This window comes from Malus sylvestris, chromosome 14, assembly GCF_916048215.2.
Source record: "Malus sylvestris chromosome 14, drMalSylv7.2, whole genome shotgun sequence".
Lineage (NCBI taxonomy): Eukaryota > Viridiplantae > Streptophyta > Magnoliopsida > Rosales > Rosaceae > Malus > Malus sylvestris.
The window spans coordinates 23,007,519-23,033,080 of record NC_062273.1 but is presented as its reverse complement, the minus strand read 5'-3'; the positions used below and the strand labels follow the sequence as shown (position 1 = coordinate 23,033,080).

Below are 25,562 nucleotides of genomic sequence, written 5' to 3'. Positions count from 1 at the left end.
GGTTAGGTGCGGTTCTGCTTAAATTTATTACTATAACCTTACGGTTCGGTCTACACTGGTTCCGATTCAGTTCTTGCTGTTTATGGTTCCGAATTCTAAATTATTTGAACACCAAATCATCATGCATTCAAATACATCTTCTAAAACTCTTCAACAAAAAAAAAATACATCTTCTAAAACTGATTATATAAAGTTGCATACAACATAACAGCAGCAAGCATAAAGAAATATTCAAAGTGAGGAATGGTAACGTTACATGATGTGATCTTTCAAGTTCCCTGAACATAAATTAAACGTGATTTCTTTCCCACCAACATTCTCAGGTGGGAAAGGAGGAAGTATTGCATTAAGATATGAGCATAAAAGTGCATACATAGGACAAAAGGTTGGCTCCAGCACAACCTTATCAAATAGGACAAAAAGTTGGCTCCAGCACAACCTTATCAAATATCAGAAAGATAACATCCTGCAATTCAAATTGAACCCTCAAGCTCATTAGCACGAAAGTAATAGCTCAGTATGGAGTAAGAAGTTTTCAAAGACATTTCTCAACATTCCCAAATAGCTCAGTATGGAGTAATAGCTCAGTATGGAGTAAGAAGTTTTCAAATTGAACCCTCAAGCTCATCCTGCAATTTCTCAACATTCCCATTTGTTGAATGATTTGTCGTGGTTCTTCGAATTGTAGAATGCTTGTGCTTGTATTGTCTACAAAACGTGGGATAAGACAATATTATAAAAAGTGGGTGTAACACAAATAAATAAATTAAAATATTGATGCGGGTGGAATACATATAAATAAATAAAAATATTGTCACTTGATCCACTAAACTTGTCCCACTACGCAAATTACTGGAAGCAATCGAGAGAGCGTTTTTCCAACAAGTGAAGGATATGTTGAGTTTTTTCCAACACCCTTGAAGACCTTGACTACTTCTGGCATCTTTTCCATGTACAGCGCAAAACGCTTCCGTAATTCTACTCCACATTTCTCACAACTCCATCTCATTACCCGTAATTAGGTCATGAGTGACTTCAACTCAGCATTCACACAACGTAACATCTTCGATGAGCTTCCACGTAACCATTTTTTCACACAAAAAGTATATGAAAGCTTTGGTAGAAAGTGTTGAAAATATTGAAATGTGGTGTAAGGTGGAATATGAGGGTTAGGTATTTATAGAAAAAAAGTTTATTCTGTATTTTTTAACAATTTTTAATAATTTTAATTTAGTTAATTAATCTGGACCGTTGGATTTGAAAAAGATTCAAATCCAACAGCCTATATGTTGACACGTGGCCAATGATTATAATTCTGACCGTTGTGCCTTTTTTTTTATAAATTTTTTGGGCGGAAAAACGTGAACTGTTGATCGCTGGATTGGACGGCCCAGATCACGCCATGTCATTTAGGCTGGTTGCCAGCCTAAATGTCCTTGGTAGACTTGCTCTTATACACAAACGTCTCGCTCAAAGGAGTTTAGTATCTTGGAAGAAATGAAATACAATGTAGAGGGATTTTTATTTGGAAATGATTTTCGAACACCGATCTTTTTTGTTTTGCACATCCTGGTTTATTTATACTCGTTGATTTTTCTTTGATTTATTCACTTTCAAAAACAAAACAAAAAATGAATAGAGATGTGCTATGAGAAAAAAAAGTAAGAGTGCAAAAGTCACTTCTTTTATTATTAAAACTTCAAAACATTATATCACATACGTCAATCTCTCTTATGCTTGCATTCAATGGCAGAGCCAGCATGGGGTTATTTGTTGTCCTTGACCCCCAACAACTTTAAAAACTCCATGTATATGTGTTTGTGTATTGTATGTGATCCCTATAAACAGCTAAGGCAAAGTAAATTACAACCTCATCCTCCTACTTCTTCTATTTTATTCTATCATAATTGTCTTTCTCTTCTCTCTTCTTTTGTGCCTCTATTACATCAAGGCTCATCCTTAAGTCCTTACCTTTTTGCGTTGGTAATGGATGAGTTAACATGACATATTCAAGGTGATATTCCTTGGTGTATGCTTTTCGCAGACGATATAGTGTTGATAGATGAAACTCAGGAAGGGGTAAATGCAAAGCTTAACCTTTGGAGAGAAGTGTTGGAATCTAAAGGTCTTCGCCTAAGCCGATCAAAAACAGAATATATGGAGTGCAAGTTCAGTGCAAATGGAGGCCAAAACGAGTTAGGGGTGAGGATCGGAGATCAAGAAATACCAAAGAGCGACCGTTTTCGTTACCTAGGATATATCTTGCAAAAGAACGGAGAATTAGATGGAGATCTCAACCATAGAATACAAGCTGGATGGATGAAGTGGAAGAGTGCATCTGGCGTGTTGTGTGACCGCCGTATGCCACTGAAGCTCAAGGGAAAATTTTATAGGACGACAATAAGGTCGGCGATGCTGTATGGCACAGAATGTTGGGCGGTAAAGCATCAACACGTACACAAAATGGGTGTAGCGGAGATGAGGATGCTTCGTTGGATGTGTGGGCACACGAGAAAGGATAAGATTAGGAATGAGGATATCCGGGGTAAAGTAGGAGTAGCCGAAATTGAAGGAAAGATGAGAGAAAATCGGTTACGGTGGTTTGGACATGTGCAAAGAAGGCCTACTGACGCTCCGATTAGAAGATGCGACTATGAGACAGAGGTTCAGGGCCGAAGGGGCAGAGGAAGACCTAGGAAAACTTTGGAAGAGACCCTAAGAAAAGACTTAGAGTACTTGGATCTAACGGAGGACATGACACATGACAGAACACAATGGCGTTCTAAGATTCATATAGCCGATCCCACTCAGTGACTTGGATTTTCCAAGTCTCCAACCGAGAAGTTTTCCTCACTCGGGAAATTAAGGGAACACTACCTCAACCTATATGCTCCACTCACAAAGCTTCAACATACAAGCTTCAACAAAAGAAAATTCAAAGAACTTAGCGAAGAAGGCTTTGGTGTATTTAACACAATACGTTGAAATGAAGGAAAGCTTATTTATTGATATCCCCGATAAGTTACAAATATGTACATATACTTGAGTCAAAATAAACAAACAAGAGGGAGCCTTCACAAAGGTTGCTTAGGAGAAGTCTCAGCAGTCGGTAGAGCCCCAGAAAGAGAAGGCACCGGAGGGGGATCATTCGGAGCCTCAGTACTGGACAAAACCCTAGAAGGAGGAGGCATCAGAGATTGATCATTTGGAGCTTCATTACGCGGTACAGCCCCAGAACACGAAGGCAATAAATGCCTTTGGAACAAACCCACAAATCTCTGATGATCAAGTAAAACCTGACCATTAGATTCCTTCATCTGGTCAAGCTTCCTCTTCATGTTTGTAGCATAGTCATGTGCGAGCCGGTGCAACTGTTTATTCTCATGCTTGAGCCCTCTAATCTCCTGTTTGAGACTCATCACTTCAGCCGCCAATGATTCAACTTGGCGGGTTCAAGCAAATAGGCGTTGGGCCATATTAGACACAGAACCTGCACACTGAACACTGAGAGCCAGAGAATCCTTAACAGACAACTCATCAGACCGTTTGGAAAGTAGTCTGTTATCTTTGGGAGTGAGAAGGTTCCTGGCCACTACCGCAGTGGTCATATCATTCTTCATCACGGAATCCCCAACGGTAAGAGGACCAGTAGGGGAGACGAAGGATGGGCGCCATATGTTGTCTGGAGAAGGCGGTGCTGCCTCTTCAACAAGGTTCAAGTCAAAACGACGGTCGGAGGGGCCAGACATTTTCAAAGGTGTTGAAGAGAGAAGAGGTCAGACAAATCAAGATCTTAGAAGTGCAAGAATGGAGCTTCTACTGGTGGATATTCAAGTGTGCTTTGGAACTTAATGTCAGCCCCTATAAAAATCTGCACTCGACGAAGCTTCAGAAATCGAAGAGGCGCCTGCTCAGAAATCGAAGAGGCGTTTGCTTTATCAAAAGCTGGGCTGCTTAGAGACCACGAGGGTCGATCTCAGAAATCGAAGAGGTGTTTGCTTTCTCAAAAGCTGGGCTGCTCAAAGACCACAAAAGCCGATCTCAGAAATCGAAGAGGCTTGCTTTCTCAAAAGCTGGGCTGCTCAGAGACCACGAGGGCCGATTTCAGAAATCGAAGAGGCACCTACTTTTCCAGCCTTGTCAGCACCTGTCACACGCACACTCAGCTTTGCGGAAATTATGGGCATTCTGTCGAAGATTTCTGGCGAAGTAGAAAGCACATGAATCGTACTGTTCAATCACCCACTTCCCACACGCAACAGTAGCTCATGGGTACCACAGATAACTTTGCCAAAGTTCTCTGACAAAGTTGAGACACGTGAAGCTTGCAGCTCCCACTACATCGCTCTGACCAAGAAGGGTAAAAGAATTGCAAAGAAACAACACTAACAAAGTTTAGACACATAAATTTTGAAGGTCTAGCTACCATATTATTACCCACAAGGGTAAAGGAACAGTACCACTGCTGGATAATTGGAAAGTCCCGGTGTGTCAACCTCTGTGCTTCATGGCAAGGTAGACTAGCAAACATGCCCAACCTTTACTCACATTCGAGAAAACACTCCTAACAAGATTGCTTGCTCCAAAATCGAAGAGGCACCGCCCTCCGAATCTCGAGAGCCAGACTCCCAACATGATTACTTTCTCAAAAATCGAAGAGAGGGTAAAGGAACAGTACCACTGCTGGATAATTGGAAAGTCCCTGTGTGTCAACCTTTGTGCTTCGTGGCAAGGTAGACTAGCAAACATGCCCAACCTTTACTCACATTCAAGAAAACACTCCCAACATGATTGCTTGCTCCAAAATCGAAGAGGCACCGCCCTCCGAATCTCGACAGCCAGACTCCCAACATGATTACTTTCTCAAAATCGAAGAGAGGGTAAAGGAACAGTACCACTGCTGGATAATTGGAAAGTCCCTGTGTGTCAACCTCTGTGCTTCGTGGCAAGGTAGACTAGCAAACATGCCCAACCTTTACTCACATTCGAGAAAACACTCCCAACAAGATTACTTGCTCCAAAATCGAAGAGGCACGGCCCTCCGAATCTCGAGAGCCAGACTCCCAACATGATTACTTTCTCAAAAATCGAAGAGACACCGCTCTCCGAATCTCGAGAGCCAGACCCCCAGCAGGATTGCTTTCTCAAAAATCGAAGAGGCATCGTTCTCCGAATCTCGAGAGCCAGACCCCCGACAGGTCTGTAATATTCACACGCAACATCAGCTTTCCAGATACCACAAACCACTTTTTCAAAGTGCTCTGACAGAGTTAAAACATGTGAAGCTGGCAGCTCCCACTACCGTGCTATAACCAAGCAGGGTAAATGAATAGCATTATTACTTGATGTTATGGAGACTCCTATATATGTCGACTTCCATCCCTAACGGACAGGCAGACCTGCAAAAATGCTCAACCCTTTCTCTTATCTGAGAGGGCACTCCCAACAAAGCCTTTCGAAATATTCAGCTTTCTTTCCCCCCGATAATACCTCTGTAAACAAGCTATACTAGAGCAAGAATATCTCATATCATCAGGGTTAAAAGCAAGAGTATCCCATATCATGCTTTTTCCCTGTCTTTTCCTTTGGCCTTGTTCTTACCTGCAAGACAAGGAGAAAGAGAGCAATCAGTCAGCACTTGGAATCAAGCTTCCAGCCAGGAACTGACTGCCTGGAACCCCTTACCTAATTACTTACCTGGCATTGCTCTCGAGTACTCATCTTCAACATCTTATGCTTCCAGGGAAGATACCGCATCTGCCTGAGGAACAGATAGGGCAAGTGAGAAGGATACAAGGAAGCATGTGGAGACAAGCGTAACAGCACACGTGCCGATACATCCACTACTCTATCAAAAGCAAAAGTATCCCATATCAGCAGGGTCGAACGTACTCTAGATTTGATGGACTTGTTTTGACCCTCAAATTCTTCAGTCGGCCTTATACTCTGGAGGAAACCAGAAAACCCTTCAGCCCAGTTCAAGAATAAGCCTGTGGAAAGTTACTTCTTCAAAAGCAAAAGTATCCCATATCATCTCTCCTCATTTTTCTTCTCTTTATCCTTCATGCTGCCTGCAAGATAGGGAGAATGTGAACAATCAGCCGGAGCTCTGATTGCTTACCTTGTTTGTCACCTCTTTCAGCAGATCCCCCAGCTCGGCGACTTGGGGGACTCCTACTACATGGTTTGTATCTCGCTTGACCAAGCATGAAACTACAAGTAAGCTTCAAGTGAAATTGATACATTACCTTGTGCATCTCCACCAGTTACAGATACCACCCCTGGATGGAGGAAGAGTACTTCCAGAGAAGATGCCACATCTACCTATGAGACAGATAAGGCAAGTCAAGACGATACCACACTCCGGTACTTAGAAGTTTCGTGGCTACGAGATCATTCTCCCACAATATTTCCTAATGTCATTTGTACTAAATCATTCACTTGTACTCACTAAAGGAGAGCTTGAACCTATGTACTTGTGTAAACCCTTCACAATTAATGAGAACTCCTCTATTCCGTGGACGTAACCAATCTGGGTGAACCACGTACATCTTGTGTTTGCTTTCCTATCTCTATCCATTTATATACTTATCCACACTAATGACCGGAGCAATCTAGCGAAGATCACAAAAAGTGACCGTTTTCGCTACCTAGGATCTATCTTGCAAGAGAACGGAGAATTAGATGGAGATCTCAACCATAGAATACAAGCTAGATGGATGAAGTGTAAGAGTGCATCCGGCGTGTTGTGTGACCGTCGTAGGCCACTGAAGCTCAAGGGAAAATTTTATAGGACGGCAATAAGGCCAGCGATGTTGTATGGCACAGAATGTTGGGCGGTGAAGCATCAACGTACACAAAATGGGTGTAGCGGAGATGAGGATGCTTCGTGGGATGTATGGGCACACGAGAAAGGATAAGATTGGGAATTAGGATATCCGAGGTAAAGTAGGAGTAGCCAAAATTGAAGGAAATATGAGAGAAAATCGGTTCCGGTGGTTTGGACATGTGCAAAGAAGGCCTACTGACGCTCCGGTTCGAAAATGTGACTACGGGACAGAGGTTTGGGGCCGAATGAGTAGAGGAAGACCTAGGAAAACTTTGGAAGAGACCCTAAGAAAAGACTTGAGTACTTGGATCTAACGGAGGACATGACACAAATGAGCGCAATGGCGTTCTAGGATTCATATAGCCGACCCCACTTAGTGGGAAAAGGCTTTGTTGTTGTTGTTGTTGTTGTTGTTGTATAATTGTCTTTCTCTTCTCTCTTCTTTTGTGCCTCTATTGTGTGCATTAAGTGCTCATGAAATACATTAGATGAAAAGCCTTGTCAATCTTTGATTTTACTCCACATTATATTGCATCCACCCTCAACAAACCTCTACAAATAATAGTAATTGTCAACATATATTGGTATAAACTTTTAGCATATGTTGACATAAATTGGCAGGTGCCGATTAGGTGCTCGACGAAATGGTCCAATAAAGTTTTTTGATTGATATTATGACCTCATTATTTGAAAATTCTAGCTATGTCATAGGGATTAGTGCATGATATAAGTGTATGTAAATTCCAATTCTAATTTCACAAATTAAATATATTCACATTTTTTTTTCAATTGAAAAAGTTGATCCCTTCTTTCTTTTTATTGATAAAAAACAAATCCCCTTCTTTTAACAAATTCCATATGGCATTGCATCAATATCAGTTTGAGGCAAAAGACGAGGGATTTTTCAGTGTGCAGGACACGTGGTTTGGTACACTAAGTGTAATAATATAATTAGTTAGAAATTTGAAAAATAAAAATATGTTGCAGTTCTATTTAGAATAGGAACGTGATTGTGTAAATCCTAGAGAATATGGGAAAGTATTATATATTCCTATTATGATTAGATTACCTATTAAATGTTGTAATCATAAAGGGAAAGGTATTTACCCTTCCAACTACTATAAATAAAGACACAATGGGGTGAATCAAACACACCTCACAATTAAATCAACCTCTCTTCTCTCTAAAGTGGCCAGCCTCCCTCTCTCTCTCTAAACCTTAGATCGCTCAATTAAATAGGCCTACAACACGTTATCAGCACGCTCTTGCCAAAAGCTGAGGAACTGAAGCATCGTAGGAGGAGGCTATCATCCACCACATTCAAAGGCTTATTCGTTTTCTGCTACTCAGGTACGCTTAAAATAAAGGAAGATATTTGAAACGACCCATGAAGCATGAAAACATTGCCCATGATGCATGAACCCCCTATGTTTATATTTTCCTTCCGATATATATATTGTATATGTTCATATATTTGTCACTATATATATTTGTTTCATGCATCGCACAATTAAATTGTTATGTGGAATTTGTGAGTCAATGTATAAAATTAAATTAGAAGCATATTAGGTTTTTCCTAAAACCTAAAGGGAATTGAAAAAAAAAAAGGGGGAATGGGATTTGGTGCATCGCACCATCCCTATGCCAAAAAGGAAAACAGGCTTCGACCTGATTTTGGTTTCTTTACTTGGCCTGCAGCCCATAGCCTTTCTCGGCCTGCATAAAAAACCTGCCAGCCCTCGGGCTAGGCCTCTTGCGCCACAAAATCAAGGCCCCCAGCTTCGCTGGGCTCCCTGCGTGACCAACCTGCAAGCCTTGGGCTTGCCCTTGTGACCCCTTGGACCAAAACACCTAAACTTACTACGGCTAGGGGTTCTGTCCCTCCCGTGGCCTGTAGCCATACCCTAGGCCCTGTTAGGCCCTGCCGTTTTTACTCAAGGCACCCCGTGCCTTCCCTTACCCACGGCACGCATGCCCAAATTATTTTGGGGCATTTTTCCACCCACAAGCTATTATTTTAGCATTTTAAATAATTTAACTAGTATGGTAATATTATTTGCTTCTACAATCGACCCTGTATGGCCCGATTTATTGAATTAATTAAAAGTGACATGCAGTCCACTAATCTGATAATGAATCCAAAATTATTGACTTGAAGATCACTTTTGGACATTAACAATTCAATAATTTATTTTTGTACTTTGAACCGTCACATACTTTTGTAGTACCGAAGCTCTCACACTTGAGTTCTCGAAGCCAACTCAAATCCACTACACTTAGTATATTGCATTATGTGTTTCTTGCAGGAACCTCTCATTATGAACTAATCGTTCATAAAACTAATTTGAACCTGTAGTTTCAAAATTAGTGCCTTTGAAACCTGAAGTTTTCATTCAAAACATACCACATGAAACCTGAAGTTTTCATGCATAAATTAAACTAATACATGTCTATAGAACCTGTATGTTCTACGATATATGTCTATGGCTTACCATATGACTAATCACGTTTTTCCCTCTGTTTTAGGGATATGTCGAACTTGAACAAGCTCGATTTCTCCGCTCTCGAAGAAACTATCTAAAGTGGGTTCAAGACGTGAAGCTCCATCTCATTGCAAAGGGTATTAGAGCCATCATTGAGACACCTATTGCTGACAAACCTGTCGACGAAGCTCAGAAGGCTACTACAATGATCTTCATTCGAAGACACATCCATGATGCACTGCAGACTGAGTATCTCGCTGAGGAAGACCCACGCACCCTCTGGCTTGCTCTGGCTGACCGTTTCGATCACCAGAAAGACATATACTTGCCTGGAGCAAGACACGACTGGCAGCATCTTCGCTTCCAAGATTTTAAGTTCGTGAATGAATACAACTCTGAAGTTTGTAGAATCCGTTCTTTGTTGAAATTCTGCAAAGTGGAACTAACCGAATCAGATCTCCTGGAGAAGACCTATTCGACTTTCCATGCTACCAATATTGTCCTGCAGCAACAATATAGGGCACATAAATTCACCAAGTTTTCGGATTTGATCTCTGTTTTACTTCTTGTTGAAAAATAGAACCAGCTTTTGATGAGGAATCATCAAGCTCGACCCATTGGCTCAAACACTGCGCCTGAAGCGTATGCGACCAATTTTAGCAGCCATAAACGACGAAAGAACCGTCGTGGCCGTGGAAATGGGCGGCAAGCCCAACCACGGGCCCAAGGTCAACAGAGTGCCGCACCTAAGGGAAGAATTGCGACCCAGCAGTGTCCACCACTCGCACCTAAGGTCCCAAACTTCAAGAACAAGGGCAAAGCTCCCGTTCAGGCCGCTTCTACTGAACTAGATATGTGCTATCGTTGTGGATCAAATGATCATTGGTCACGCGTATGCCGAGCTTCCCCTGAGGCTATTGCCAAGTATCATTCCCATCGTGAGTCTAACTTTGCACATGTGGATCATCCGGACGATGCAACCACATCAATGGAGATATCAGACTTCCAGGAGGCATTAGCACCTATGGAAGACTAAATTAGACACGTTTTAGGGCAGTAGCCCCTAGTGGCCGAACCCACTAGGAGTGGCCGTCCCTTACCCCCTATTTTGCTAGGTTTATGGTTTAATTTTGAACAATTTTTCTATGTATTTGGAATCATTTGTTTGGTTTGGTTTGTTTTGAATTATGGATTGTTATTGGAATGAATATTATTTTCTCGAATTGCTTAATTGAATGAATGGACTTATATTTATGCATGTGACCAATTCAATCAATTTATTTATAGGTATGTCTAGTGGGGAAGTTAGTTGTCTGGCAGATAGTGCAACTACGCACACCATTTTGCGTGAACGACACTATTTTACTAACTTCATACCCAAGAAAGCTCATTTGACAACTCTCTCAGGCTCATCCAACCTGATTGAAGGATACGGAAAGGCACGTATCATGTTGTCTAATGGTACAATCTTGACTATTAAGGAGGCACTCTATTCTCCACGTTCCGGAAGAACGTTGCTGAGTTTTAGAGATATTCAAGATAATAAATATCATTTTGAAACCACTGAAGATCATGGTTCTGAATTTCTTTGTATCACTTCATACGAATATGGCCAGAAGCATATTCACGAAAAGTTGGAACATCTGCCGAGTGGGTTGTACATCATAACCATTCGCAGCATAGAGGCCCACAGTGTGGCCGACTCTATGCCTGAGTTCTAGGACACTTTGTTGCTTTGGCATGACCGTTTGGGACATCCTGGACGTGACATGATGCGCTGTATCCTCAAATCTTCACACGGGCATAAGTTACATCCACACGTTGGAGTCCCGCCATGCATATCGTGTTCTTTAGGGAAGTTGAATACTCAACCTTCCCATACAAAGATTAATCAAGACCCTCATAAATTTCTTTAAAGGATTCAAGGGGACATTTGTGGACCTATCCAACCAACTTGCGGACCATTTAGATACTTTATGGTGTTGGTTGATGCATCGACAAGATGGTCACATGTTTGCTTGTTGTCCACACGCAATGCCGCGTTTGCTAAACTCCTAGCTCAAATCATTAAGCTAAGGACTCACCACCCTGATTATCCGATTAAGTCGATTCGACTGGATAATGCTGAAGAGTTTACGTCACAGACTTTTGACGATTATTGCATGTCAGTAGGGATTAATGTAGAACATCATGTGCCCCATGTTCACACCCAAAACGGCCTGGCAGAAGCTTTCATAAAGCGCCTTCAATTGATAGCTCGGTCTTTGGTTATGAGAACCAAACTGCCGGTATCTGCCTGGGGCTATACAATATTGCACGCAGCTATGTTGGTTCGCCTGAGGCCCATCGCTACCCAACCACATTCACCGTTACAGTTGGTCACTGGATACGAGCCTGACGTTTCGCATTTACGGGTGTTTGGGTGCGCCATTTATGTGCCAATAGCACCGTCGCTACGTACCAAAATGGGTCCTCAGAGAAAAATGGGAATTTATGTCGGTTATGATTCGCCATCAATTGTTCGATACTTAGAACCCTTGACAGGAGATCTCTTTACCGCACGTTTTACGGATTGTCACTTTGATGAGACAGTCTTCCCGTCGTTAGGGGGAGATAAGCATGCTAACGTTCCTGTAGAACGCCGCGAATTGTCGTGGTATGCTCCTACTATGTCTCATTTAGATCCCCGCACTGCCCAGTCTGAAATTGAGGTGCGACGAATTATAGATCTTTAGAGCATTGCTCAAAACATGCCGGATGTTTTTACTGATCTAGCAAAGGTAACAAGATCACATATACCCGCTGCAAACATACTTGCAAGGATAGATGTACCCCGTGTACATCAACAGCCCATCTGGGAAGGCCGAGCCGTCCTCGAAGGTAGGGAGGCCGCACCCTCCACACGGCATGGTACAGTGGTGGCTAGCCAATCATCTGCTTCGATCCTAAAGCGTGGCAGACCCCCTAGTTTAAAGGATTCACAACCTCAGAAGAGGAAAATGGCACCAACTAGTGACTCTAGTTTGAATCCGACCATCGCTGACTCATCCGTTCCAACGCATGAGGTTATTCTAGATTACGGTGATGCATCAGATGAAACATGCCGGCCTCCCGAGAATCGCGAGATTTTGGTCAATTACACAGTATTGGATGAGGTTTGAAATAGGAATGAGATGATCGTCGACGACGCATTCTCGTACTCAGTAGCTACTGACATCATGCTTAGCGATGACATTGAACCACGTTCCGTCGATGAATGCCGACGTAGAACCGATTGGTCAAACTGGAAACAAGCAATCCAGGTCGAAGTTGATTCACTCGCGAAACGTAAAGTGTTTGGACCTGTCGTCCCTACACCACTACACGTGAAGCCTGTTGGCTACAAGTGGGTTTTCGTGAGGAAGCGTAATGAGAAAAATGAAATAGTGCGATACAAAGCACGCCTCGTAGCGTAAGGCTGCTCTCAACGCCCTGTAATTGATTACGAGGAGACATATTCCCCCGTAATGGACGTTATAACGTTCCGCTACCTTATCAGTTTGGTAGTTTCTGAAAAATTGAATATGCAGCTTATGGACGTGGTAACCGCGTATCTCTACGGGGATTTAGATACAGAAATATACATGAAAGTTCCAGAAGGACTTCCATTGACTGGCTCAAATAGTTCTAGACCACGGAACACTTTCTCAATTAGGTTGAGGAGGTCACTCTACGGATTGAAACAATCCGGGCGGATGTGGTATAACCATCTGAGTGAATATTTGACAAGTCAGGGCTATGTGAACAACGAACTATGCCCATGCGTGTTTATAAAGAAGTCACATTCCGGATTTGTAATTGTTGCAGTTTATGTCAATGACATGAACCTCATTGGTACTCCCGAATAGCTTGAGGAAATTGCTGCACACTTGAAATCGGAATTTGAGATGAAAGATCTTGGGAAAACTCGATATTGCCTTGGCTTAGAGATCGAGTATTGTTCAGATGGAATCTTAGTACATCAATCAAACTACACCTAAAAGGTGTTACGTCGCTTTAATGAGGATAAAGTTAAGCCTTCCAGCACACCCATGATCGTTTGGACTCTAGATGCTAAACGAGATCCCTTCCGTCCAAAGAAGGATGATGAAGAGATTTTGGAACCCGAAGTTCCTTACCTAAGTGCAATTGGTGCTTTATTGTACTTGGCTCAGTGCACTAGACCCGACATCTCCTTTGCTGTGAATCTATTGGCTAGATACAACAATGCGCCTACACGCAGGCACTACAATGGTGTCAAAGACATTTTCCGCTACCTCAAGGGTACTACGGATTTGGGCTTATTCTATACCCATAAATCTCCTAGTGTTGCCGCCCCTTATGGATCTAGGATTGATTCTCGCCTTGTTGGTTACGCAGATGCTGGATATCTGTCTGACCCACATAGAGCACGTTCTCAAACGGGTTATGTCTTTACCGTTGGAAACACCGTTATTTCTTGGAGGTCTACCAAGCAAACGCTAGTTGTGACTTCGTCTAACCATGCTGAGATTCTTGCCCTACATAAAGCATCGCGTGAATGCTTTTGGCTGAGAGAAGTGATGGGACACATTCGAAGCACTAGTGGTCTTACATCAGTCGTTGACCTTCCTTCGACGATCTTTGAAGACAATGCAGCATGTATCGAGCAGTTAAAGAAGGGATACATCAAGGGAGACAACACCAAGCACATAGCGCCAAAGTTCTTTTACTCACACCAGCAGCAGTATCATAACATTGAAGTCAAGCAAATCCGTTCCCAGGACAACTTGGCCGATCTCTTCACCAAGTCATTGCCCAAGTCTACATTTCAGAAACTCGTCCAAGGAATCGGTATGCGTAAATTATCAGAATTAAATCGCTTGTAGTTCTCTTATTTAAAAAATTATGTCTAACTCAGGGGGAGTATCTAGAAGCATACTCACATGATCTTAATGTACTTTTTTTCCTTACGATTAGGAGCATTTTTCCCACTGGGTTTTTGCTACCTAACTAGGTTTTAACGAGGCACCCATTCTAGGATGATCATACTCCGTTAAGTTCACTACATTCGTCCAGTTTGACGATTGTTTTAGACATTATGCATATTTTCTTACTTTTCTCCTTAGTCTATGGGTTTTCCCCATTTCTTGGGTTTTACCATAGCGAGGTTTTGTGAGTTTTTACAAATGCATACTTCAAATTAAATTTGAGACTCGCGATGACCCGTTGTGCCGATGACTTCATCAACTATTCTACCTTCTCTGCTGAAGATCTGATGCGATGATTTGTTGAGTATTTACACACTCAAGAGGGAGTGTTGCAGTTCTATTTAGAATAGGAATGTGATTGTGTAAATCCTACAGAATATGGGAAAGTATTATATATTCCTATTAGGATTAGATTACCTATTAAATGTTGTAATCATAAAGGGAAAGGTATTTACCCTTCCAACTACTATAAATAAAGGCACAATGTGGTGAATCAAACACATCTCACAATTAAATCAATCTTTCTTCTCTCTAAAGTGGCCGGCCTCCCTCTCTCTCTAAACCTTAGATCGCTCAATTAAATAGGCTTACAACAAAATAAAAATTCCAACCAATTGTTATAATAGGGATTAGTTGGTAGGCTAGATGATAGGTTAGATAACATATTCTATTGTGAATTCATAGCTCATCATATTCAATCATACTCATCTCATATTTTGATACAACAAATACAAATTGAATTCAAATTCATTTTAATTAATCATATCATATCACATCTAACCCACCAAATATATTAATGTACCAAACCACGTTTCAGGCGTAAAGAAAAATTTCTCAAAAAACTATCTGCACAGTTCTGGCCGTCGACTATTAAAAAATAGATTTATAAGCCAATGTGCAAAAGCAAACACTTTGTAGTTGACTGATGTGATGTCTGCTGTCTCTTACTTTATACAAACATTATTAAACAAAACAATGCTGCGTATTATATTATAATACATACAACAAGAATGAGAGTGTCGTATCCAGTTTTCGTGCACTGCTGTATTGTAAGACACTCTGAAACTTTCTAAAGAAAAACTTGCAGCGCCAAGGATGTTTTTGGCATTTGCAATGCCAACGACGTTTTCTGGTGTGAGAACTGCTCTATCGAAATTTCCGTCATTCTTAGGACAGCTCTCACGAAAACATAAGACCTTATGTATAATGGTCTCATCTAGTGTTAGTATTCTACATTGCATTGTTTTTAGGTACCAAAGTCTATTTTTACTTCTTTCATATGGGAACATTTGTGCAACTCAGTTTTTATTACCATTTATTTACTCAAAGCTATGGCAAAATGTAAGAAGTGAAAAACACAAAGGGATTTTACCAGGGTTCCTGCAATCTTAGTATTTTCATTGAAAAACACAAGACCTGTAGAAACCGACTAAAACATTTACAAGACAAATAACGTGATTCGGTTTCGAAATCCCTCATAAGTGAATGTGAAATGCTGAAATGTAATATGATCAAGAATCAAGTATATGATAAAAACATGGGAATAACAATCAAGAGCAAGTAGAATGAGGAACCTGAAAATTTCATTCAGTTTACTCTTTCTGCTTTGGCTCAAGAGTTTATCCGAATTTGGTATAACACAGAAAACAAACCCTATAAACCATTTTTCAGTATACCATTTAAAAGATCTAGCAGCTCCGAGGTCTGCATTTTCGACCAGCTGCAACAACAAAAACTAAAAAAAAAAAAAAAAAAAAAAAAAGAGTGCTTCCCCGGGTATTAAAACTTTGAAAGTAAAAGCTCCTAAACTGTGGTTCAAATTGAAAATACAACTGAAACTGGTCTCAAGGGCATTTGCACGCCTTTGTACAAAACTGTGGATCCATCAATGTAAAGATAAGAGAACTAAAAGCGATATACCTCAGTCTTGCAACTCATGATAACTGCCCTGCCTAACTGGAGAAGAAGATGCAGTAAAAGGGGATGAACCTTCAGTTCCACAGGTGGATACGAGATTGTAAGTCTTCTACTTCTGTTGATGACGAGTCCACTAAAGCTGCAATCACTTAGCAGTCAGCACCCTTCCTTTTGTACTTCCTGAAACGTTTCCGACTATACACTAGCAACTTCGGCCCTTGGAGTTCCTTCCCCCTCTTCATCATGTCTTGCAAATCTTTTTTCTCAGCCTCTTCTATCAAGCCCGTTTCTGTAGTTACTTTGCCATTATCATCTTCACCATTACATCCTTCACCTGTCACCTCCATGTCATCTTCATGTTCTTCTGATTCCACCTGAAGCAGTTCCGACGGAGTAGCCGCAGGATCAAGCTCCAAGCATCCTTTGGGAACATTGTGACCTTCATGACCGGTGAGCGTGATAGAAGGGACCTGATGAGAGAAACGAAAGAGTTCTTCCCTTGGAATTTTCATGATTTTACTTTGGTCCGAATGTTGGCGGAACACTGTTTTGAAACCAGCTACTTTAACCAGTGGGACAATTGTCACACCTTGCTCCTCATTGTAATCATTAAGCAGTTGCACCATATCATATTTGTGAATAACGTCATCTGGGGTATGCTCGTTCCAAACAGCAGACCAGTTCCTATATAGTGCCCACACTTCTCCTTTTGTTGGATATATGCAGACAACTCCTCTTTTGCCTTTTCTCCACCTAACCACCTTGTGTGAGAAAGAAGGAAGATTCTTATAGACTACATGCTTCCCTATCCGAAGTTCCCCGCTAGTCTTAGGAAAACCACAAGCAATCCAATCTAGTGGAGCAATTTCGTTGTTACTTTTCGAATTTAACCAACTCATGCTAAGTTTGAATGGTTTCAATGATATCACACTGTGAACCATGGCATAATAACGGGGCATGCCATCATCTTCATCATAGACAGCCCAAACCTGGTTGCTACCAAATGACTTTTCTGTACGATCCTTGTCAAAATCATGAAAATCAGGGTCTGGAACAGTCATTGCCACTGTATTAGCTTCCTCGACATCAGTGTCAACATGAGAATTGGAAAGGAAAGACTTCTTGGGATTCACAAATGCCCTACATCCTGCAACACTAATTTTAACACCACGCAGGCCAGCTTCTTCCTTTGGCTTCTCTTTCACCTGGTTATTATCTGCATTTTTTGATGTAAATGAAGTCTTCGGTGCAGCAGCCTCCTTCCACACTTTAAGCTTCTGGGAAATTTCCTTCTTAGCCATTTCTATCAAGACACTATCCACTGCAGCTACATCAAACCTTCCTGTACCAACACTACCCTTGTACGGTCCGAATACACTTTTCATAGCAACTCCTCCATTTGCTATTCCCATTTGAGTTCCCATCTCTTGCCTGCTCAGATGCCTTTTCTTTTTAGGCCTCTCTTTGGGTACGGAACTGGAAGCAGCGCCAAGAGACCCAGACGCTAAGGCAGCATCTGTTTTCTTACAAGCTTCACGATTCCACTTATGCGCCTCCTTATTTAGAACCACCTCTTCATGCCCTCTCTTCAGTTCCCCAAATCCTGGGCGAACGTCACTTGCAGTTTGACCAGCACAGGAACCTCGTAATTGCCCACTTTCAAAACTTGCCGGTTTGAAGACTTTGCCTGCCGGAAATTTTTTTGTTGATGTGTCAACTCCAGAATTTCCTGCTAACTTCACATTAATGGTAGCAGTCTGTGAACTTCCTGGAGCACATGTATTCTTGGTTCTGTTATGCTGCCTAGAACCCTTTCGCTGAAAGTAGGAAACCCATGGAGTTGATCTACCATTGGGCATTTTGGGGGCTGGTGTCTCAGAAGCTAAAAAGCGCTGACGGCAGTTGTGACACAGAAGGTATTGGTTCAGATAAGTCCAAAGATACTCAAATTGCATCTTGCAACTACTGCACACAGTCCAAAATGTCGGTTTTGGTGGAGAAGGAGGTCTAATAGAATTGGTATGAGTAGCACTTCTCTGATCCCTTCGGTTTGAATAATGATAGTATGAGGAGGTATGGAAATCATTCTGACTCATTGCTGTGACATGCTCAGTATGAGTAGCACTCTTCTGATCTCTTCCGTTTGAATGATTGTAGTTGGAGGAGGTATATAAACCATTCTGACTTGTTGCTCTATTATGGTAAGAAGCACTCCTCTGATCCCTTCCGTTTGAATGATTAAAGTTGGAGAAGGTATGGAAACCATTCTGACTCATTGCTGTAACATGCTCGGTATAGGTTGCACTCCACTGATCCCTTCCGTTTGAATGATTATAGTTGGAGGAGGTATGAAAACCATTCTGACTAGTTGCTGCAGAAAAGTTGCCATCTGGAACTCTTTCAAGCATGTATCCTAAGCTCCGCCTCTGGTCATAAAGAAATCTCTTGTCTTTATCAGACAACAAAGTCCAGGCTTCATTAACAATTTGGAAAGCACCGTCTGCGCCTACAGATTTATTTTTATCTGGGTGGAGAGAGAGTGCCAGTCTCTTGTATTTCTTTCGGATTGTGTCCTTGTCAGCCAACGGTTCCGCACTGAGGACCTTGTAGTAATCGGTCTCCCCATTTGTTTCCTTCTGAGCGGAGGTGTGAACATGAAGAGTTGTCAAAAGTTGAGGAAGACCATCAAGCTCGGGATACAAGGTATGGGCCTTTAAAGCAAATCTTAGAGCCCCAGAGACATCACGCTCTGTAAACTTCAACTCTGCGAACTCTTTCGCCCTGAGGGCCTCGTCTTTATTACATTCCATTTTCACGATGTTGGTGACTCTGTATCTGCCCACGTTATTTCCTTTGGTACTTCTTTTATTGGTAGGCCGCCACGTTTCCACGTTGCGAACAAGAATAAACCCGGGTATTGTTTTTATCTAACACCCGATATTTCCACACCTCATTAAGAAGTTACTTCGTATTGTAGCAGCTGCAATCAGAAAACAGAAAACCACAATAAGGAAACTAATTGAACTCAGATATTAATTAAATACACAAAGATTATCCCAAGCAGTACAGCCATGATTAATCAAAGACGACTACAAACCTAGAAAAAAAGAGCTAATGAATGCTTCCTCAAATATATCAGTTACCGAATCTTTTAACACCTAATCTAGAATACTCAATTCAACGATCAAACAAAATACGCGGGAAATCACATGTCCACAAAATTTCACAAGTTAAAGCGCTGAACTTCCAAATAAACAATGGATGAATTACAAAAGTACATTGAGAATCATATGATTGCAATGCAACGCAAACTTCACATTCAGTTATAGAATGTCCCTAAGATATATCAGTTACCGAATCTTTAACACCTCCTAATCTAGAATCCTCAATTCAACGCAAAGTACGCGGGAAATCATGTATCCACCATATTCAACAAGTTATAGCGCTGAACTTCCAAATAAATGCAGGATGAATTACCATAAGTACATTGAGAATCACAGAATTTGTATGCCACACACATTTCACATTCAGTTATCCAATCTTCCTAAGATATATCAGTTACCAAATCTTTAATACTCAATTCAACGATCAAACAAAATGCGCGGGAAATCATGTCTCATAAAATCAACAAGTTAAACACTGAACTCCAAATTAACAAAGGATTAATCAAGAAAAGTACATTACGGATTGCAATGCCACACACATTTCACATTCAGCCACTAATCAGAAAAATCATGATCCCAATCAACAAGAGGCAGTAAAATAAAATCCCAATGGCCTATTTTGTTCCCGCGAAACGCTTGTAAACCTAATGACAGATCACAGGGTGTATGTATATATCTGAATTCCAAGTTTTCGTTTCCCACAATTCATCACAAGACCAAATGAGAATTTCTCTTAGAAGTAAAATCTCAGCTATCAAACACTTCAAATGAACAAAAATTACAATCCAAACAGAAAAATCAAGCTCCAAATTTGAAAATTTAAGAACAAAAACCAAATATCCCGTTCAAATTTACTAAAATCTGATGATATATGATGAAATATGCAAAACCCGCACAAACAAACAGACATGCAAACAATCCAAATCAGCTGCCAATAAGAGTTCAAATTACACATTCTACCTGCCCAATTTCAGTAGCTTTGCCTAAAACCCTAGAAATTTACTAGCATTACTAAGAATTTATGAGAAAAAAGGGCAAAAAAAAAAAAAAAAAAATTCCATACGTGCCACAGTGAAACCATATACAAACAGATATATATAAGAGAGATGAAATTTACCCATTTCAATTTTGTGATCGCAGATACGCCATTGATGAATTCTCCGCAAAATTCTTATGCTCGCCCTCTGTTCGCCCTGATCAAAATTCAAGTAATCCCAATTTTTTATTTGGTTAAATTCTTTCAATAGCTGAGGAGATTTTGCATGCACGTTTTTTTTCACACACACACATATATATAGGTAGCATCGGCTTTTGTAAAATGATGCCACCTAACCATTGGTTGGCCAAAAGGTTAAAATCCTACCTAGGGTTAAATTTTTGGCTAAATTGCAACGACGGTCCCTATAGTTTGCCTGAGATTTCAATTTTGACCTTGTAGAAAGTGAAACGAAAAAAATACTAAAGTGAAATCTTAAATAAACTATAACGACCATCGCTGCAGTTTCAATTTTTGTAAATCATGCCCACTTGGCCATTTTAAAACCCTAACCATGGTTAAGTTTTGCGCCGATTTGCAAGAATGGTCCTAGTTTATTTGAGACTTCACTTTCGTCCATGTAGAAAGCGAAACAAAAATTTTAGAAGGACAAATGTGAAATCTCAATTAAATATAGTGATCATTGCTGCAATTGGCCTAATTTTTGGTTTACATGGTTGCAACTTTCCTATATTCCCATATTTATTTTTACCTAATATGGAAAATTTTACTAGGAATACAAGAAAATCAACATGTAATCTTGTTTTACTATATGTTTTGCGTAAGTTTATTTTATTTTCTTTGATGTTATATTACGTATTATATTTTTCAGTCACATTTTAAAGTTGTTGATCAATTTATAACGCATCTATTTGAAAGAAGCGCTCAAAGATTAGCCGTAACTAGCTTCGCAAGGCTGCATGTTAAATAAACGACACACGAATATCGCTCCTTGTAACGATATATTTGAATTAAATTAAAACTTAATTAATATATCAACTAGTTTGTAAATACAGTGTAGATTTTGTGGCAAACATAATCCACTGTATGCCACCTCAGATTCTCTCGGTAGATATGCATGCATGTAGATTTTATTTGGACCAAAAAACCCATTTCATGCTGACGTGGAACCAGCAAAACTAGCCATATTATGTAAGAAAATTACCTTATTAGACTAACAGAAGACCAAGCCCATCAGACGTTGTGGGCTTTTTAGCCTTCTACTGGATTTTGGGCCGCTTAATGGGCTTCACTTTCGAGGTATCTTTCCTTAAACCTCAAGAAATCTCAGCCTTTTGAAGCTATTGATGTTGTTTTAACAAAAGATTTCCATGACAAAGATTGTACCTTTTCTGCAACTGCATCTGTTGTTTACATATAAATATCAAGAAGTTGAAACATTATTAATTTCTCATCGCAGAGCGTAATCAATCGGGAAAAAAAAATTCTGCAAATCTTTCGAATTGTTCTTCGGTTGTAAACGAGAGAAGAAAAGAATTCCATTTAATGTTCAGAGAAAAATCCCCACAGGGGACTTGGATTCGTAGGAAGAAAGGCCTTTCAGACGCAATGTGCTGATCGCCGCAGGTATCCAGTTGCCCTTTTGCTTTCGCAGCTCAAGTGCTCGATCCATAGAGCTGCGTATAAACCCTCCTAGTCCGGTAAACAACGATTAAACTTAAGACACATGCAACAATGCAGAGTCCTGAGAGTATTCCACAAGTGATGGAATAGCATATAGTGCCAACACAAGTGAGTGAGTCCTCATCGCGGAGGGGTTTTATGAGCATTGAACCTGAAATTTGGTGTCTGAGCGTAGCTTGTTCCTTCGCGTAGTGGTCGTATATTCCACTAGCAATCACTTCTGAGAATATAAGAGAACCAGCGGGATTTGCCATTGTAAGAAAATTGTACAAGGCCCCAAAACTCTTCAACCCGAAGAGCTCTGAGGCTGCAGCTGGTAAAATTGCCCAGTGAGCACCATAACCAAGTCCTACCAGCACAGTTGTCACATAAATCTGCCCTGGAAATCCCATGGCATAGTAGAAAAGCCCGAATGCCATGATGACCTGAACTACCGCCATTGCCACGGGTCTAGGGTAAGCGTAATCTCTGGTAAAAGAACAAACATGCACATGAGGACTAGTAAATCATCGTGCGAAATGTGTGTAAGGAAAAAAAATACTCAATTTTATGGCTCCACATTATGTCACCTTATTATAATCTCAGAGACGTAACCGCCCCCAACGCGTCCAAGAAAGTTCCAAATGCTGATCATGGAAACATAAATACTCGAATCATTGTAACCAAGTGACTGAGTTATCTGACCTAAGTTGTCAATAATTGTCAAGCCAGATCCAGCAGCCAGAAATAAGGAAAATACTATGAGCCAAAAATCTGCCTTTACCAATGCCTGCATCAAGGTGAAATTCTCTCCTCTACGCGGGCCTTTTCGCCTCTTAACCCTCACTGCTCCATCTGCAGCTGCGTGTAACAGCTTAGCCTGCAGCTGAGCAATTCTCTTCTGTCTTTCGGACACTGAAAGCGAGTTCACTTCCAGGGACTTATCATCCTCCACCTCACTCTCCACCTCACTAAAAATGACCTCAGTCTTGTCCTGCTCAGATTTTCCAGCTTCTTCACTCTGCGATTCAATGAGAAGGCTCTCCTGCATCGAATGTGTTGGCTCGGAAAAGAAAACCAGTATGACGGGGATCACAATTGGAAGCAGAATGAGAATGATTAGGATAACTGCAAACAATGTGATCAAAGGTTGACTTATGTTGACTAAATCCTCGACAAGCAAAACTCCCAACATATAAGCTGCCAGAACAAGGCAAATGCTGTAAGTAAACAGGAAGCTTGAATTGTCAGATGGCCTTACTTGCTTGTGGCCTCCCACAGGCCTAACAATGAACATCAGAGCAATGGCAACCATTGATGGGCCGACTGCAATCATAAAAAGCATTGATGATTCATTAGGGGAGTTGATCATTGCGTAAATCTGAGTCAATATCGCGCCACTCAAACCGGCGTAGCCTTTTAGGATCCCGACTATAGGACCCCGGCTTTTGGGGAAGTTCTGCACACATGATATCAATGCTGCTGTGTTGAAGAACGTCTCTCCGTTTGTTCCCACAAATATAAAAATGCAGAGCTGCACAGAAGGAGAAAATGAAAAATAAAACCTGGTTAGCAATTCTGCTCACAACAAAAATGCAGAAGACTACGCGGATTCGACACAAATACAATCTGCAGGACAGTTTATGCAAAGAAAAAACAACGCTAGGAAGACTACAACAATGCCAACTGAATACACACAAGACTCAATTTTGTGTTATTTTCTTTTGTGATAAAAATGGCAAATTTCAATATATGAATTTCAACAGTACAACAAAGAGTACAAGACAACAAAATGTACAGTCATTTGATTTACCAGTAGAAAATTTTGTCGATGTATATCCTTTCCAAATCAGATATCAGGCTCATTCAAGACTGTACTTGTAGGAATCACTTATACTCACAAGCACTTTTGTCATAAGTTCTACTATTAGAAACATGTTTGAAATTTTATTAAAAATCCAAGTGCTTCCTAAAAATACAATTGGAAGTGTTTCCTAAAGAAGCAGGAAGGCCCCTTACGTCTCCAGAAAGCGCTTTTATGATATAGAAACACTTTTAACCCTTTCAGAAGCAGTCCCGAACGTCTAAAACCAATCATAAAAACAAAAACTGGAATCCTAGCAAAAATATGGAGAGGAGCTATGATAAAATCTGTGTAGCAGATCCCAAAAGAAGACTTTGATGATGAGATTTGGATTGAAGTTGAAAAAGTTAACTCACCGCCCAGAGAGGCAAAGCAGGCAATCTCTGAGAGACAATAAGCCAAAGCATGCCATAACCAACAAAGTTGAGGACTGCTCCAATGACCAAAATGCCCCAGGTGGGCAATATTTCAGACAGGCTTCCAGCCACAAACCCTACGGCATCCCCCCAGTCCTTGGCCACTCCAAGAATCGCCACCTCTCTCTGGCTGTAGCCCATGGTGGACTTGATCACAGGTGATATGCTCCCAAACAGGTACCCTATTCCTGCAAAGGATTGGATCCACATTGCACACACAAACACCAGCCATCTGCTGTTGACGAAAGCCTTGAACTTCCCATGGAGTTGGACCATCTTGGAGTTTCAGATGAAAGCGACGGCCGGTGATCACTGATCAGACGTTGATCAGAGAAGCCAAATCTGCTGCTGCATAGCAATTCTGTGTGGGATATTTAAGATCTCGATGAATGTGAAAAGTAACAGTGTTGAATGTTTGGGTTTTTTGTTGTGTGGTTTGTACTTGTTATAAATATAATATGGATTTCACCGCAGCTTTGTGATTTTTGTAAGGTAACGACAAATAAACTATTTTCAATTATATTTTATAATTTATATGATGTGATTGTTGACGGTTGAATTTATTATATTTTTTATATAAAATTTGGATCAACTCTCTAAAAAAAAGTAAGATCCATTACTACAAGTGAGTCTTATATATATTGTGATACAAATGTGATATAAAAAATATAATTGTATTTATAATTTTAAATCATTTGAAAAAATATAATCACCAATTGTAACAGTATGTGGTTTATTAAATACGGTTAAAAAAATATTTCGAAATATTTTTCATTTTGTGTGTGTGTGTGTATGTATAGGAAATCTATAAGGGAAGGGATTTCTATTTTATGTATAGGAAATCTATAAGGGAAGGGATTTCTATTTTTTCATAAAAATAGGGATTAATTGTAGGGTCCACACTACATCAAATTTTAATAATTCGGACCGTTATTTTTCAAGTTGCACTTCATAGATCATCCTTGTAAAATATTAGCCAAATCAGAAATATTTAAGTCATCTAATTAGGTTCAAAAAAAATTAACAAATACTTTGTTATATAAAAAACAATGAAATTTTATTTTGATAATTAAATAGGCAAATGATTTTGGATTGAATGAATTTTGCAATGATGATCTATGAATTGAGACTTACAAACTAAGTTGAAGTTCCATGTGGAGTGAGCCCCACACCAAATCCCCATTTTTTGAAAAAATGGGGATCCCTTTGCATAAAGGGCCTGTATATGTATATATGTTTAAT

The 25,562-nt window shown here is 40.5% G+C and overlaps 2 protein-coding genes and 1 long non-coding RNA gene across 4 annotated transcripts; 1 reads left to right on the top strand and 2 right to left on the bottom strand.

Annotated features, from left to right (window-relative positions):
* The first annotated feature begins 1,943 nt into the window (after window positions 1–1,943).
* On the top strand, window positions 1,944–6,974 carry LOC126598551 (uncharacterized). The gene is made up of 2 exons (XR_007614879.1): window positions 1,944–3,928; window positions 4,057–6,974. It is a non-coding gene; the product is annotated as an uncharacterized LOC126598551 (long non-coding RNA).
* An 8,851-nt stretch (window positions 6,975–15,825) lies between these two features.
* On the bottom strand, window positions 15,826–21,722 carry LOC126599892 (uncharacterized). Of its 2 annotated transcripts, XM_050266353.1 has the most exons (3): window positions 21,583–21,722; window positions 20,499–20,574; window positions 15,826–19,197 (listed from the first exon to the last, which is right to left on the bottom strand). In XM_050266353.1, exon 3 carries the CDS (start codon window positions 19,025–19,027, stop codon window positions 16,367–16,369), a length of 2,661 nt encoding a protein of 886 aa, XP_050122310.1. In that variant the 5' UTR covers window positions 19,028–19,197; window positions 20,499–20,574; window positions 21,583–21,722; the 3' UTR covers window positions 15,826–16,366. The 2 variants fall into 2 exon arrangements, with proteins under 2 accessions (XP_050122310.1, XP_050122309.1); XM_050266352.1 differs by lacking the exon at window positions 21,583–21,722 and having other exon boundaries at window positions 20,499–20,680.
* A 21-nt stretch (window positions 21,723–21,743) lies between these two features.
* Window positions 21,744–24,829, bottom strand: LOC126599894 (protein NUCLEAR FUSION DEFECTIVE 4-like). Its single transcript, XM_050266354.1, has 3 exons — window positions 24,261–24,829; window positions 22,631–23,574; window positions 21,744–22,529 (listed from the first exon to the last, which is right to left on the bottom strand). Exons 1-3 carry the CDS (start codon window positions 24,594–24,596, stop codon window positions 22,034–22,036), a joined length of 1,776 nt encoding a protein of 591 aa, XP_050122311.1. The 5' UTR covers window positions 24,597–24,829; the 3' UTR covers window positions 21,744–22,033.
* Between the last annotated feature and the right edge of the window lie 733 nt (window positions 24,830–25,562).